Below are 16,560 nucleotides of genomic sequence, written 5' to 3'. Positions count from 1 at the left end.
AATGGGACTGCCCAGGATGACAAAGAGCACAGAGACCCTCTTTCTGTGCAACAGGGCAAGGTTTTTAAGGCCACCATGATGTGTAGAATGGCAATATTTATACTTACAGTTTCAGCCATTTAAAGGAGGTTTTCTTAGCTACATTTTAATGTTGCTGTGGGATAATTAGCATTTTCCTGAGAAAGTTTCCCCTCAACAGAGGAAAGATTTTAAGAATTGTATCAAGAGCTTAACTTCACCAGGAAATACCACAACTATACTTCAAATTTGTCATTTTATTAATAGTCATTCTTATTTTCCTTTTACTTAATTTATGTGATTTTTTAACTGCTTATGTAAGTGCTTCATTTTCTATGTCTTAAAGCTTCTAGATGTTTTAAAAATATGTTTTCATTGTGTTGAACCGCACTGTAAGTATACTGTATTATGTTTCCTTTCGTCACAAAGAAGTACTGTGTTTTCACTTAGCTCATGATTTCTGTCTCTTCTCTGAAGGTCCATATCGGTTATCTTCCTAACAAGCAAGTTCTTGGCCTCAGCAAACTTGCTAGGTAAGTATGACTGTGTAGTGAATAAGATGACAGGTTTATAGGACCTGCCCCTACATGGTGAGAATCTTATCAGGCTTTGTCTCTTGATCAATGTGGATCTAACTTGGAAGGTACATTCCAACTTACTTTATAGTTGCAGAGACAATATCTAGACAATAAGTATGGTCTAAGACAGACTAAGAGGACCTGAAAACACAAATGCCCTTTCCTTCTCGCTCCCCTATTGCCTGCCTGCCTTCTCCACCTCCCGCCTGCACATCCTTGAAGCCTTACCTCACACTTCTCTCAGTAGAGCCTTCGCTGACTGGAGAGGACCTGAGGGTGCATTCAGTTCAGCCCCCATTCTTTAAGGGTGGTTTAGCTAACTGCGGGGGAGAGGAAACCGGCACAGAGGTCTAACTGCACTGCTCTTTGAAGTGGGGGCCTTAACCCTGCCTTCCACTTGGGTACCTCCACACATCTCTGCATCCTGTAGGGCCAGTTGGTTTATGTCTGGCTCCGTTGCTTCTACAGACCCAAGACCATGCCTTCCTTGGCTTTTTCAGCCTTCCCCCTCCCCCCTCAGCTCTATCTGAGACAATACTAACTCTCTATTTCTCTTTCTGCTACAGTCTTTTTTCATTCTTTATCCTGTGGGTTCTGGCCTTTGCTACCATTTTTGAGTTTTAGGAAAGAGTGGTGATATATACAAGCATGGTCTCCTGTGTTTAACTAGAAGTCAAATTGAGGGTCAGTGTTCATATATCTCTGATAGGGACAATAAAATATTGGGGACTAGACCTAAATACCCTTTTGTGTAGTTTCCTTGTATAGAGTTAGCGAGTTGTGGGTGATGGGGAAATATTGGGAGGTGTATGTGTTAAAGGAGAGTTAAAATGAAGGAGCAGGTAATGAAATGACATCAAGAGTCCCCCTCCTTCTAAAAATAAACCAAGCTAAGTTTAGATAACTTGATTGAGGTGAAAGTGACCATATCAAAATTGGAATAAACATACCTTTGTGACCAACTGACATCTGTGGCTCTGATATGTTCCTGCTTCTTCTCCACTTAGACAATCCTGAAATGGTGGTCCAGATCTTTTTCAATTCTGTGTTGGACTCTGTAAACACCGCCCCTGCAATCTGATGCCTGCTCTCCACAGCTGTTCGTTTTACGTTGTTTTCACTTCTACTTTCTTACTCATTTCTTCTAGGGATTAAGGAGAAAATAGGTAGAAGAGAGAAATTTAACTTCCCTAGTTTCTGACTAGTTTCCCTAGTTTCATTCCTACTTGGCAATCTCACTACCAGACAGGACTACTTGGTAGCATGAAAGGATGTTCTTACATCATAAATATAATTGCTTCACTGCAATCAGGCTCTTAATACAAACGCAAACATGTTGGTGCCTTTCAGTGATCTGTACCCAATGGCAGTGCCAAGGAGTGGCTGAAAAATAGTATTGGTGGTGATGGGGGTAATCAACCTTATTATAATTTCTATTAGCAACCTCCTCTCCAATAACTTACTCCCAAGCGATAAAGTTATATCAGCTGAATACAAGTGTCTTTATTATAATTGGTTATTCTTACTGTTTTATAATACATAGTCTAAGATCAGCAGGCTTGCTGTGCAAACACAGCTGTAGGCTCACTCCCCTGGTTCCCCCTCTTCCAGCAAGATGGCTAATCCTCCACCTTATATAGAAATCCTGGCACTGCTCCTGCCTGTATCAGACTGCCCACGTGTGAAAGGTGTAGCATAGACAGGCTTCATATTATAAAAACTTGGCAGACCACACTCGGCCATGGTCTTAATGTAAGCAGTCTTCTCTAGAAGACCACACTATGTATGGCCGTGGGTAACACTTTATAGAAATGGATTCGAGAGTAATCTAGTGAGATCTTGGAAAAAGTGGTGACTTGGGGGTAGAAGGGAATAGCCTTTGGTTATTTCCTTTCCTAGTGAAAGGAAAAGCTCTCCAATAATTAAGCTTTTATGAACAAAGGAGTTAATTATTAGCATGGAGATTTGTCCTTACACTAATAGGATTAAAATGTAAGAAAAAAAAATGGAGCAGTAAACCAAAGAACTGAACTCAGATATTTTGTAAAAATTTTGAATAAAGGGTCTATTAAATGAAACAGGAGACTAAGATATTATCCAACTGCTTATTCCTTATAAGAAGTTGGAATATTTAGGGAATGAAGAGGAATAAATAAGGCTAAATGTCTTAGCAAAACTTCACTGCTCATTTTAATCTTGTATGTGAAGTTTGTTATATGCTTGCCTTTAAACGAATGACCTTTCAGTGCCAGGGAAGTCAAATATCAAACAGTAAAGCTTTAAGTAACAAGAAAATGCCAAAAGTGAGTTGATCTGGTTTAACTCTAGTAGAATTCTAGAGTAAATTTAGTTTGAATAGAAATTCCTTCTGTTGCTGAAAATCCATTGAACATGTATTCATTTTCTTGAATTAGAAAATTGAGTGAACACAATTAAATCTTGAATATAGACTTGTAGTGCCTCAGGTAGCCATGGTTCAACTGTTGGGCACCTGTGAAAGGGCAATGTGCCAGTTGTCATGGCTGCTAGAGAGAAGTAGGACAGAGCCACTGCCCTCAAGGAGAGTGGACAGTACTCGGCAGCAGGTGCCAGACGTGCCTGGTTAGGAGGTCTGAGTTCAGATGGCTGTGGCCAGGCAGGACTGAGGAGACCCAGAGGTAGAGGGCTGAACAGAATTCTGAACAGAAGAGAAATTCCTGTAGGTACAAATCAGAGGGTAGGAGCAAGGCATCTCCCAGTGGATGGGGAGCAGGTTGATTGATACAAGAGATTTAGGCAGAGGTGACTGGGAGATAGTGAACAAGGGTAGATTAGATCACAAAGGGAACATTAGATTACAAAGGGAACATTTTCTTGTTTCTCTATGCTATAAAAGTAACATACCAGTTAAACTTAAATACAAGTGAGTGAGTAGAGGGAAAACTTTTGTTTCCTATTTCCATTCCCCACTAGAGATCTTTCACTATCCTTCTGGAAGATTTCAGTGCAAACACAAACATGTAGCCTTAAAACTACTAGCTAAACAAGGCGAAAGGGGATCATATCCTATATTCTATACTACTTTTTTAAAAAACTTAAAGTACCTTGAAATTCCTTGGACATCTTTTAGTCTAAAAAAGTTCCTTTTAATGGCTACATAGTATTTCTTTAATATAATTCATTTAACCAGTCTTTGATATAAGTATAGCCTACAGTTTGAGACTACTGTCAAAAATGGGAAAAAGAAGAACTTTGGTGAACATGTCCTTATCTATTTCCTTACTCTGAGTCTGTAACATTGGAGTCGGATTTGCTGGGTTAAGGTTAGCTAACTTTTTGATATTACCAAATTGCTCTCCAGAAAAGATCATACTGAACTATACTCTAATAATAGATTAAAGGTGTGTGTTTCTCTACCCTTTTGCCAACACTGGCAAACATTGAAGAGTGTGAAACCCAAACAGGTAAGTAAAAAATGGTACCTGTTGTTTTAATTTGCATTTAATCGGGTGAGGCTGATTTTTTTCAGGAACTTCCTGCTCTTAGTCTTTGCTAATTTTTCCATTGGGTTGTCTTTTTATTACTGATCTGTATGAGCTCTCTGAATATTAAAGCTACAAATAATTTGTGCAGGCTTGTCATTTGTCTGTTTTCTAGTAGTATTTTTCATGAAGTTTAAAACCTATGTAACCATAAACTCATGTATTTTGGGGTTATTTTTATGGCTTTATTTTTATATTTAGATCTTTGCTTCATCTGGAAATGTATTTTGGGGCAAGGAGTAAGGGGGAATCCATCCATTGCTGTTGTATGCTCACTGACCCCCTGTAACACCTCCACTTCCCTCACATCATCACCACGCTGCCTTCTTGCTATCCTTGCTGCCACTCTCTGGGCCTTCATGTTCCTCCTGGGTCATGTGTTAAACTCCTAACTCCTGTCCTCTCATCTCTTAGGATCCCTAAATCTGCTCTCATATGCTGCTAGGATGTTCTTTCACAAGTGTGGATTTGACAAAAGCTATGGAGCTGCGAAGGGGCAACATTAATAAAGTTCAGGCTTCTTACCTTAGCTGACAAGTCCCACTGTGATCTGGCTGTATTCTTGCTCTTCTTTCACTTTTTGCTCTAGCCACACTTGAGAATTTGCAGCCCAGTGTCAAGTCTAGCTTGTCAAGTTATATGAAGGCGTCAGAAACACTTCGAAGGTTTGCAAGGGTTAAATTATACCATCCATGGGTTCTTCCTGCAAAAGTATCACCATATTACTTTCCCAGTTGCCAGAGGAGGAAGAGGAGAGAAAGCATAATAATGCAAGAGAAAACAGAGGATCGAGCACAGATGTTATAAGACCAGTAAGTAGGCTATTTAAATAAGCTGTCCACTGGGTTAAATCTAGTATCCAACCATGTCCCCCTTTTAAAATAATAAAATGTTAATAAAAATCAAGGCAAAATTTATCAAAGGGGATAAAGTGAGTCCTCTTATTTTGAGAAGGTTGTATAATAAAAGTGGTCATGAATCTTCATCAAATGGGTTCAAAACAAAACATGAACTGGCTAAAATGCATAGAGAAACTGACAAACCTGAAAGGAGTAGGAACACTAATTACCTCTCAGTCTATGAAGTGGACAAAAAAAGATATACACAGCAGAGTAATAGAATTTTGGCCAAAAGGTAAGCTTAAACTTAAAAAAATTGAAAAGGCTGTTGTGTAACAAGAAAACTAGAAATTCAAGATTAAAAACCCAACTATTTAGAAGTCAAAAATTTTTAAAATTCCTTAGATATGATAAAAAATCATGATGCTAACACTATATAAATTGTATACAGTATTTACTGCAAAGCCATTCTTTGGAACTAACACCAACCCTCCCCAAACTCTTCCAAAAGATTTAAGAGGAACCCTTCCAAACTCAGTTCAAGACATTATCCTGATACCAAACCAGACAAGGCCACTACAAGAAGAAAATTACAAGCCAATACCCCTGATTAATATAGATGCAAAAATCCACAATATATTAGCAAACTGAAATCAGTAATTCATTAAGAGGATCACACACTATGATCAAGTGGGATTTATTCCAGGGGTGCAAGGATGGTTCAACATTTGCAAACCAATCAATGTGATACACCATACTAACAAAATGAATGATAAAATCATCTCATTAGATGTAGAAAAGCATTTGACAAAATTCAATATCCATTCATGATAAAAACTCAGATTAGAAAGACAACCTACCTCATTGCCTGTGTAATAAAGGCTATATATGACAAGCCCACAGCTAACATCTTACTCAATGGTGACAAGCTTAAAGTATGAAAATCTATCATAAGTTGCTTATAAGTCTGAGAGAATAATTCTATTTAGAAATGAGGGGTTATGTAACTAAGAATATGCTTTAAAAACTTTAAAAAACAGGTTAAAGAAAAAGATGGACAGGAATGAAGCAAGCATTAGAAAACCTGGATCAGCTAGTAACCATTAGAAAAAGTAAAATTAATGTTGGGAGAGCAGTGGAGGGGAAGGGGCTGGACCCAGTCAATTTACTAGGCATTCTTTCAAACTTCTAAGTAACCACTAGTTTTCATGTTATGTAAGTAATTCAAGAGCATGGAAAAACCTGAAAAGCTATACAATTAATTAGATGAAGCTGTCTGTCCCTGATAACAAAGCCTGATAAAGCTGTTAATTATAGACTACCCTCAATTATGAGTAGTCATAAAAATCCTAAATATCAAAAAACCTACTTCAGTAGGCTACAAGTGCTGTTTTCATCGTCCAAGGAGCTTTACTTCAAGAATACAAAAATAGGTTACATTAAAATTTGAGAACTACTGATTCCAAGAGTATGGTAAACTAGATTGTAATGATATCTTGGTGTAGCATACTAAGATACAATGTGTATTAACATTTCACACATTGGGGGAAATATGAAGCAGTTATTGTAAGAATCCACAGGAATTCCCCAGCACTGGGGCCAAAGTCAGGGTTTTGTCCTCCCTATTTTCCCCTAAATATTCTGGGGAGAGCAGGAAGAACCACCCCTAGGCACATAGTCACTTAGGTGTGGGGTCAGAATTCAGATTACCTGTGTGGTCCTCAAAAAACCCAAGGCAATTATTTAAGATGTCACTAAGGAGGTAGCCTTCTAGCACCTAGCAGAAACAAGTGCATGTTTGGATACTTTTATCCAGGCTTCAAAGAATTCCCACAAATGTTCCTAAGAGCATGTGTTCACTGAAAGTAAAAGAAAGTCACCATGAGCCAGATTCAGCTTAAAACAATTGGTCAAATAGGGCAGATTCCAGAGTTATCAGATACAGAATATACAAGTGTGTTAGAAAAATAAGAGTACTGAGGGGGCTTCCCTGGTGGCACAGTGGTTGAGAATCTGCCTGCTAGTGCAGGGGACACGGGTTCGAGCCCTGGTCTGGGAAGATCCCACATGCCACGGAGCAACTAGGCCTGTGAGCCACAACTACTGAGCCTGCGCGTCTGGAGCCTGTGCTCCGCAACAAGAGAGGCCGCGATAGTGAGAGGCCTGCGCACCGTGATGAAGAGTGGCCCCCACTTGCCACAACTAGAGATAGCCTGGCACAGAAACGAAGACCCAACACAGCAAAAATCAATAAGTTAATAAACGCCTAAAAAAAAAATACTGAAAGTTTGACAAAGGGGCAAGAAACTTTCAGAATTAACTAGGCAGATTGGAAAAGAAACCAAATATAACTTGTAGGAAAAAGAGATGAGGTAATGGAATCCGAAGTCCAGTACACTCACATCAAACAGATTTGGCACAGCTGAAAATGAGTTAACCCAAAGAAAGGTCTGAAGAAACTACATGGAATACAACACAGGTGGGAAGTATGAATGAGAGTGTAAGACATGGAAGAATAAGAAGGTATAATATGCTGTTCATTGAAATTCCTGGGGGTAAGAGGCAATGGGGTAGGTGTACTATTAGAGAAGTTAACAGCTGAGACGTTTCTAGAGCATATGCATCCTGTCAGTCTTCAGATTCAGGAAGCCTTATGGATCCCAAATAGGAAAAATGAAATTAAACCCCCATCTAGACACAACATAGGCAAGAGTGCACATACTCAAATACCATAATAAAAGCAGCCACACAGAAAAGTGTTACCTACAAGGTAACAGCAACTAGACTGACCGTTGATTTGCCTGTGGCAGTATTGAAAGGCAGATAAATGTCGGTGTCAAACTAGAATGCTTTTCCCAATAATTACCTCTCAGCAAGTTGACAGATGAGGGCAAAATAAAGTTTTTTTTTTTTTTTTAATTCAGTGAAGCTATATGTTGGGCTGCACCTTACAGGCCTGCAAGCCCTGTAGTTGCCCAGCCTCAAAACTGAAGAAAGAACCTAGAAACATCAACAGTTTAGTGGACAGAGGGATCTTCCTAGTCCTAAGAAAGGTCCTGGAGCGACACCTCACCGTGCTCGACAAGAACCTTCTCTACTGGGGTAGAAGGCTACCACTTATAGGGGAAATTGATGTCAGGTTGGCTCCTGAGTTACCAGGGAAACTAGCGGCTAGGGCAGGGGGCAAGCACAAAGGCGGTAACTGATGAAGCCCTATAACTAGGAGGATTGGATAGTCATGTGAGTGAAGCAGGGACTGATCAAGCAAGAGGACAGCCATCTTGAATGGCCTGACCATACCCTCTACCCTTACATACCCTGCACGACCCTTACAATCTTGGTCCACCCCTCTTGCACAGTGTCCCTGGGGTCAGGTATGTCGAGGGGCACTGCAACCAGATATCACAAATGCAGTACAGACAGCAGCAGCTAAAGAGTAGCAAGAGAAAGCAGGGAGCTTAGCAGGTCCATTTACCATGGAAGCCCAGAGGAGGAGGACAACGGCATCTCACCGTAGACCCAGCAATCAGACTCATTTTGCGGCGAGCCCACTGTTGCCACCCAGCCCTGGAACAGATTCCCTCCCCTCAGGCAAGGGACAAAATTTATAAGATGTTTAGCAGGCACAATACAGGGGAGGTCATGACCATTAAGCAAAACATAAGCAATAATAGCATCCTGAGATAACGCGGGTTTTGTCCTGGCCTGCAGGACCACATCGCCTGTCCACCCTCAGTCCCCAGAGCCATGCCTAGTATTGGAGAGGTGGTGTAACAACTGACCACAGGGTTAATATAACGCCGCCTTTCTCCAGTAGGGGCCCAGATTGATTACCTCAGCAGTCTTCGGTGGGGCTGGGTAGGAGACAGGTGAAATCGCTAAGTCCCTTTCTAATCCTATTTCCCAATGGGGCGGCAAACCCAAACCACCTGGGACTTACTGTCAGTTCCAGGGCCATTTTATAATGTGTTCCCCTTGGGGTTAGATCCTATGATAAGGGCAAAAACAAGTTATTGTCCTTCTGTGGTCAACAGCTGAACTCAGATGGTGTTGACTAGTTACCTCTGGGTGAACATGACGTAGACACTGGGACCGCCGATCCTGGGATGTTCAGTTATAGTTTGTAGGGCTTGAGTTAGCCTCCTGGCCCATGCATTGAGAGAGCTGGTTTCCCATCTCAGTTGTTAAGTAGTCCATTCAGCCTTTCAATTAGCCGGCAGCAGTGAGGTTGCAGGGCAGGTGAAAATGCCAGTGTGTCATTTCTATCAGCCCATTCCTGAACTTCGTAGCTGGCAAAGTGGATTCCTTGCTCACTGTCGATGTCCACGAGGGTCCTGTATGTCACAAGCAGCTGTTCTAGACCCCAAATCATGGTTTTGTGCATTGCTCGACTCGGGTAGGCCTTTTGTAGCGTCTTCCACCTACTGTAATGCACTGTAGACTGCGTATGGCTGTTGTTCCATGACACTATATGGTTGCTCCGCCCCCTTCCACAGCTGGGACCAGAAGCCCATGGGTACTCGTATTAGTTTGCCGTTGCCACAGACCCCAACCAAATCCTCCCAGGTAACTGGCCACGTCCAATTCACAAGCCTGCCCCTGAGTTAGTATCCCTAAAGCCTGTGTCTGTAATTGTTTAGGGATGGTGAGTTGGGGTATGCTTATATATTCTAGATATTCCAGGTCCTTGAGTTTTGTCTGTGTTCACCAGCCAGCCCAGTGCAGTCAGATGAGCTATGAGTGCGGGGCTGGTACTTTTTTTTTTTTTTTTTTTTTTTTGCGGTACGCGGGCGTCTCACTGCTGTGGCCTCTCCCGTTGTGGAGCACACGCTCCGGACGCGCAGGCTCAGCGGCCATGGCTCACGGGTCCAGCCGCTCCGCGGCATGTGGGATCTTCCCAGACCGGGGCACGAACCCGTGTCCCCTACATCGGCAGGCGGACTCTCAACCACTGCGCCACCACGGAAACCCGGGGCTGCTACTTTTAAATTGGAAAGAGACTCTGAGGATAACAGGCTATCATCAGTATAATGGAAGAAGAAGGCATCCCTCATGGCAGTCAGCTGCCACAGGGCCCCACATGGCTAGTGGACAGCCACCTCGCGATTCCCGCCCCCCCCGCAACTTGCCGTTCCTCACCCGTATTTCCCGACATCTCTGCGTTCACGGGAGTTTCCTCGGCCTCCTGGCTGGCTCAGCAATTATTGGGCTGCGCCTCGAAGGTCTGTAAGCCTTATGATCGATAGCCCAGCCTCAAGACTGAAGAGCGAGCCCCGAAACAGTGACAGAGACATCAGCGGTTTAGTGGAGAAAAGGATCTTACCAGTCCAAAGCCAGGTCCTGGAGCAACACCTCACCGTGCGCGGCAACAACCTTCACTACCCGGGGGAGAAGGAGGCCACCATTTATAGGGGGAATTGACATCAGGTTGGTTCATCAGTTACCAGGGAAACCAGCGGCTGGGGCAGGGGGCAAGCATGGAGGCAGTTACTGATTAAGCCCTATAATGAAGAGGATTGGATAGTCATGTGAGTGAAGCAGGGACTCATCAAGCAGGAGATGTAGAGAGAGCAAGACAGCAGCCATCTTGAATGGCCTTCATACACTATGTGATTATCTTTAATGCTGAGAAGACAGAAATCCGACACCTATTCTTTACTTGAAAAAGAAAAACTAGGAATAAGAAATGATAAACTCTGAGCATAGGGGTCCTGTTCGCCACATAATCATATACACAGTAGGCACTCAATAACGAATGACCCTCGTCCGGCACAGTCGCAGGCAACAGGCAGGCACCCGGGCTGGCAGTGAAATGTTAGAGGCATTCCTGTTAGGGTAGGCAGCCCCCCTGTGACTGACTTCATTGGCTGCCGCAGGTATAAAGAAGCAAGTCATCAGTTCTGTCTGAGTGGCACAGTGGGGGAAAGGGCCATAACATACCTCATAGGTAAGCTGATCCTTAAATTGAGTCCAAATTCGTGACTAAAAGGCCAAATTTTAAAGAAAAGACCCTTCACGTGAATTGCAGTCCTCAAATGTGTAATTCTGTAGCCATTTTACAGCCAGAGTAAAAGATGTTGAAAGGGGAAATTCATCACTTGACAGATTGTGTTATGAGCTAAGATCAGGGGCTTTTATTTGGAGGGGGTGGTTAATCCTACTGAGTGCTTATGTAGACCTATATTATAAAGAGATGTCTGAAGAGGTCTGTTTAGCTCTCATCTGATTATCCTAATAGGTTTAGTTGGTACATAGTTGATATTTGTCTGCTATTAATTAACAAATAGTCTTTATTTTTAACTTGAGCTTTAAGCTCTTATTAAACAATATGATTAATTAGAACACGTGAGATGTGACCTAAAATTGATGACATGGGAGCTTGAAAATTACTCACCTCTAATTGTTGTTTTTCCTAAGTGAATGTTACACTTAATTCTCTCTGTCTTTGGGGACTTACGGAAGTACCACTGTGTCATGGTTGGTGGTCTCCTTTAGACCCTCCCTCTTCTCATTTCCTTGTAGTTTTTGTATCTTTCTATCCTCCTCCTATAAGCATTTATCTCCTGCCCAGACCCTACAATTACTTCAATAAAGCAATTATTCTTTAGACTTATGGGGAAGCCTTGCCAATTTCACTTCAAACAATTTATAATTAACTGAAACAATTCTTTCTTTTCTAGGATTGTAGAAATCTATAGTAGAAGATTACAAGGTAAACTTTGAAACTACTTTATTTACAGAAAAACCTTTTTTATTAAGGAAAAAGTATTTTTTGTTCTTATTACAAGTGTAATACATATGGCTTATAAAAATCAAGGGAATTCCCTGGCGGTCCAGTGGTTAGGACTTGGTGCATTCGCTGCGGTGGCCAGGGTTCAATACCTGTTCAGGGAACTAAGATTCCCCCAAGCCGTGTGGTGTGACCAAAAAAAAAAAGAAAACTTTATAGGAATATAAAACAGAAAGTCTGCTGTGTTTCAAGCCTCCAGAACAAATCATTGTATTTGCACATTCCTTCACATTTTATTGCATATACCAACATTTAAAAAATCAATCTACTTTTATTATAGTATTTGAAAATTGGTGTCACCTTCTTTTTCCCCTACTTTTTCACTTACTAAATCTTAAACATTTTTTCACATACATGTAACCATCTCATTCATTTTGCTGGCTGTTCAGCATTCCATTGTACAGCTACGCTGTGGCTTGATTTAACCAGTTCCTGCTCTGATATTTGGGGATTTTGTCGGTTTTCAAATAGAGGCAGTGCTGAACACTTAATGTTTTCAAAGATGTTGTTTATTCAGCCCAGGAACTACGTTATTTAGGCTAAATCGTTGATTTTCAACATTGCTCTAAGTACAATTCAATAATTGGACTGTAGCTCCTTTGCTAACCCTGCTTCAAGCTATTTATTCATTTACTTTACTCTGCCTCCACGGGGTGCTTGTTATCAATATCTGGTCAGTCTTTCTGCACACCTAAAGAGACAGTCGTCATTCTGATCTGTTCCCTCCAGTGGTGCTGGTGGGCACTGGGGGTTCCTTAGTTCCCCTTGGCACCTGTACTGCAGGTGAGGGGACTGAACAGGGGCATCCTGTGGCCCAGACAGCAGAGCAAGCAAACTGGTAAAAAGTGGTGCGTCTTGGCTCTTAAACCTCACCAAAGTCTTGCTTTTTAAGATTTCAAATATTCTAGAGACAACAAAAGCTTCCAGGTCTCTGTTCGTGTCAGACTCTTAAACTGAGCTCCTTGTCACATCCACAGTTCAAGAGCGCCTTACGAAACAAATTGCTGTAGCAATCACAGAGGCCTTGCGACCTGCTGGAGTGGGGGTAGTGGTTGAAGCGACGTAAGTCCATGTTTGCCTTTAATAATGTCCCAGTGGTGTTTTGGGCTGGAGGTGTAGAGAGTCATAGACTTAGGTGTAGTGAATTTGCACAACAGTGCAAATCAGTCTTCTCTTGATTTCTTCTTTAGCTCTTTGTTGCTAAGAGCAGAGTTTTCCCAATATTTTGTGACACATTTGAAAAATAAAGAGTTGTACTTAAGAATAGGTACAAAGGGCAACTGAAGACACTTCTTTAAGTTAGAATGAATTATGAGAATTGCGAACATCTTGTGGGCAGTTTTCACCCATTCTTTTGTCATGGCGTGAACTGTGCACTGTGGGTGCCGTCCGGCTTCACCCACTGTGGTCACTGTTCTCTGGATTCTGCCTGGTGAGACCACCGTGCCTCAGTATTTCTCGGAACACCTAAGCTAGCTTAGTGCTGTCTCGGTCCTGAAGATGGATCAAGTGAGAATCCTGCATTTCTTTTTATCTAGAAGTTGTGTATCTCTGTAGACACTTTGTATTAGTTTCACCCAGGAAGAAAATCCTATTTTTCCCCCTCCGACTGGATGCCTTAAGGACTCAACCACTGATAAGAATAAGAGCTGTAAGTCTTAGGAACTTAAAAAAAAAAAAGTTTTAGACCAAATTTGTCTAAGAAGCGACATTTTGATATACTTGGTAACTGTGAACTCAGTTGAATCAGATTTAATCTTTCGGGCTGCTTTTATTTTAAAAACCAAACCAGCAACTGTCTACTCCTTGAAGCCACATTTGTTGCCTTGTTTTGTAGACACATGTGTATGGTAATGCGAGGGGTACAGAAAATGAACAGCAGAACCGTGACCAGCACGATGCTGGGGGTGTTCCGCGAGGACCCGAAGACCCGGGAAGAGTTTCTGACTCTCATTAAGAGCTGAACCTCAGCATGTGCCACATGGTTTACAGATTGTGCAGCTAGTAGCATCATTTGGTCTTAATTGTTTGTACATTCCATTTCCAGTTGTTGCTTATCCCTTGTCACTAATTGTATTTAATAATTATTTAAAGCAAGTCAAATAAAGATAATTAATAAAGGGGTAATTAATCTACTTTCTTCTTGCCACCTTTTAGTGGCAACATTCAAGCAAACTGCCAATAGTGTAAGTTACTTGCATAAAACCACTGCCTTTCAGGTAACCTGAGGGTGCTGGGAAGGGAGAAGAATTCATGTGTTTTGTTCAGAGTATGGTAATTTGATTCAGAAGCACAGGTGTGTTGGGAATGGGAGAAAACTATGACCAATATATTTATTTTATCCTCCCCAAACAAAAATGGCATAGTGCTTAAAATAATTTATGTACACTGTGCAGCATTGCTCTGCAAATTCAAAGTCCAACAGCTCCATTTTAATCATGTTTATTTAACTGCCAGTGATACTTTATTTTTTATATATTTATTTTTTAACTATCCAGTTGTAACATATGTCACCAAGGGAAGGTGGTGGAATATCTATGTTTTTTAATTTCACTGTGAGTTAAAAAAGCAATTTCTACCTTCTATTCTTTTTAAAATTCAAGTACAGGGAATTAGTTCCTGGAGTTGTTTACGAGTGTATTCTCATGTCAATATACAGGGATTTAGACATTTAACTCTCTGTGCCTTGATGAGAATATCACACCATTTAGAGTGTAGATACCTTTGCCTTTTTTTTAAAAGCCATTATTTTATAAGACTTAGTACTGACCTTGCAAATAACTAGCTCTCACAGTTCTACCTTTACACGTTTCTTGGGAGCTTACTTTGTGAGTTCCTTGTAGATGCCTCAAAACTTTTTTTTTTTAACTTATCAAATATTTTTCTAAGTATTTACAGAAACTTTTGAAAGTGTCCATCATTTTCAGGTCTGCAGAACCATAGCTTCCGTGAATATGAGAGAATGCAGAATTGCACTGTGGACTGCTTTGAACTATGTCCCATGTCTAATGAAAGCTGTATTGTTGGTGTCTGTAAAAATGCACCGTCATTCTCTGGAGTGATTGGAAGCTACTGGAAGCCAGTGTTCTGGTTTCCCTTGTGGTCCACGTGGATCTTGTCTTCTGTGTAACTGTTCAAGTGGGATAGGTCTTTTAGTCCAGGAAGCTGCTGCCTTATTAATGATTATCTTAAAATTTCCTCCACTGGGGCAGTGTGGGCCAAATTAAAACAAACAAACGAAAAAAAACCCAACTCTTTGCAAAAACAAACACAGTTATTCCATGGAGAAGTCTCTTATTTGGTTGACACTGTGCTCTTCAAATTTATCCTGTTACCAACAAGGATTAACTACAATGCTTGCTGTAACTGGTAGTCCTGTCTCTGCCACTCTGATGCCATTTGGCTTATGCTAGGGCCAGATGGCAGGGTTTTTGTTTGTTTGTTTTTTTAATTTTAAATCTTCCCTACTTCTAGTTCCTATATATATATATTTTTCACTTGGAGTTTCTAAAGTAGAGTGGTGGTTGATTCTGAGTTCCTTTTAAAATCTAACCTGATATAAACATTATCCTGCTTAACATTTAGAGATAGAATTAAACATTCAGCTCACGTTTGGTATTTTAAAGTTTTTACACCTGTGACTTGGAGGACCAAAGAAATTGTTAGCTGTTAATTCATCTTTCTGAGATCAATTGTATTCCTTTTTAATGACTGTTTATTCTAACATTCCTTAGAAGTGTTCTCATAAAGGTCTACAGTATCCACAGTATTGGTCTAGAGTATTGATAAATGCAAAGTAATTACCTTGTCTGTTTTACTCTGGTCTGTAGTACTTCAAAATTACTTTTTCATATCCGTGGGCTTGAACTCATTTGGGGGATTTTTAAGAATTCGATGCATTTAAATACACTGTTCAGTTTAATTGTTCAAATTATATGTATATTGTTCCTGAAGTTGGTTTTATTCAAATTATTAAAGTGTTATGACTGTTCTTGTGAAAGTAGTTTCTTTTTGAACCACTGCTATAGATAAATCAATAAATTCAATTATTTTTACTGCATTCTGTTTTAGCAAAGATACCCTTCGTAAGGGCTTCTCTCAGCCATCAAGCTATTAGAATATAAATCCCAGACATAAATTTACCCCAGGCTCTCTGTTTCCCTTTGGTATTCAGTTTGGGTATTACTGTCCTCACCCTATTGCAGTAATGGGAAGGACAGATCTGGGTTAAGAGTAAGGAATCTGAATGGCCCACATGTCCTTGTTCTAAGCCTAACTTTGCATAACTGCAGCTCCTGAGAACTCCACTGCTTTCTGTGTGGGAGCAGCTGAGGAGGGAAGAGCTGGCTGGGGCAGGGAGCTGGGCAATGCAGGGAGTGGAAGAGTTTCCCTCCCTTTTATAGGGAAGAGCCTGCCTGGGCAAAACTTCCAAGTAGGAGCAAAGGTTTTGCTGCCTCTTTTCTGTCCATGCCTGGTGACCACATCATTCCCTCTATTGGGTGGACTTCCCATTCCCTGCTCCACCTAGGCAGAGGCCCCAGCCATAACTGATTGTCAGCCTGTCCGGGTGCTGGGGCCAGTGGAGTGGCCTGCTGCTCTTTGAAGGACCCTGTAGCCTGTAGGTAGTGAACCTAATCACCTAAACTAGGAATGCAAGAAACATTCCTTTTTTTTTTTTTTTTTTTTGCCCCACCACGCAGCTTGTGGGATCTTAGTTCCTCAACCAGGGATCGAACCCATGCTTTCAGCAGTGAAAGTGCAGAGTCCTAGCCACTGGACCACCAGGGAATTCCTAAAACATTCCTGAAACCACA

At 41.2% G+C, this 16,560-nt stretch overlaps 1 protein-coding gene across 2 annotated transcripts in view; it reads left to right on the top strand.

Annotated features, from left to right (window-relative positions):
• GCH1 (GTP cyclohydrolase 1) overlaps positions 1–15,806 on the top strand; it is a 54,013-nt gene extending 38,207 nt beyond the window's left edge. Inside the window, exons 3-6 of one of the 2 annotated variants that reach the window (XM_004279332.3) lie at positions 496–551; positions 11,637–11,668; positions 12,724–12,808; positions 13,584–15,806. In XM_004279332.3, coding sequence (XP_004279380.1) covers positions 496–551; positions 11,637–11,668; positions 12,724–12,808; positions 13,584–13,710 — 300 coding nt within the window. In that variant the 3' untranslated portion in view covers positions 13,711–15,806. The remainder of the gene's footprint in view (positions 1–495; positions 552–11,636; positions 11,669–12,723; positions 12,809–13,583) is intronic. The other variant, XM_033404742.2, reaches the window with a different exon arrangement.
• The last annotated feature ends 754 nt before the right edge of the window (positions 15,807–16,560 follow it).

This window comes from Orcinus orca, chromosome 2, assembly GCF_937001465.1.
Source record: "Orcinus orca chromosome 2, mOrcOrc1.1, whole genome shotgun sequence".
Taxonomy (NCBI): domain Eukaryota; kingdom Metazoa; phylum Chordata; class Mammalia; order Artiodactyla; family Delphinidae; genus Orcinus; species Orcinus orca.
This window is presented reverse-complemented; position numbering and strand designations above follow the sequence as displayed.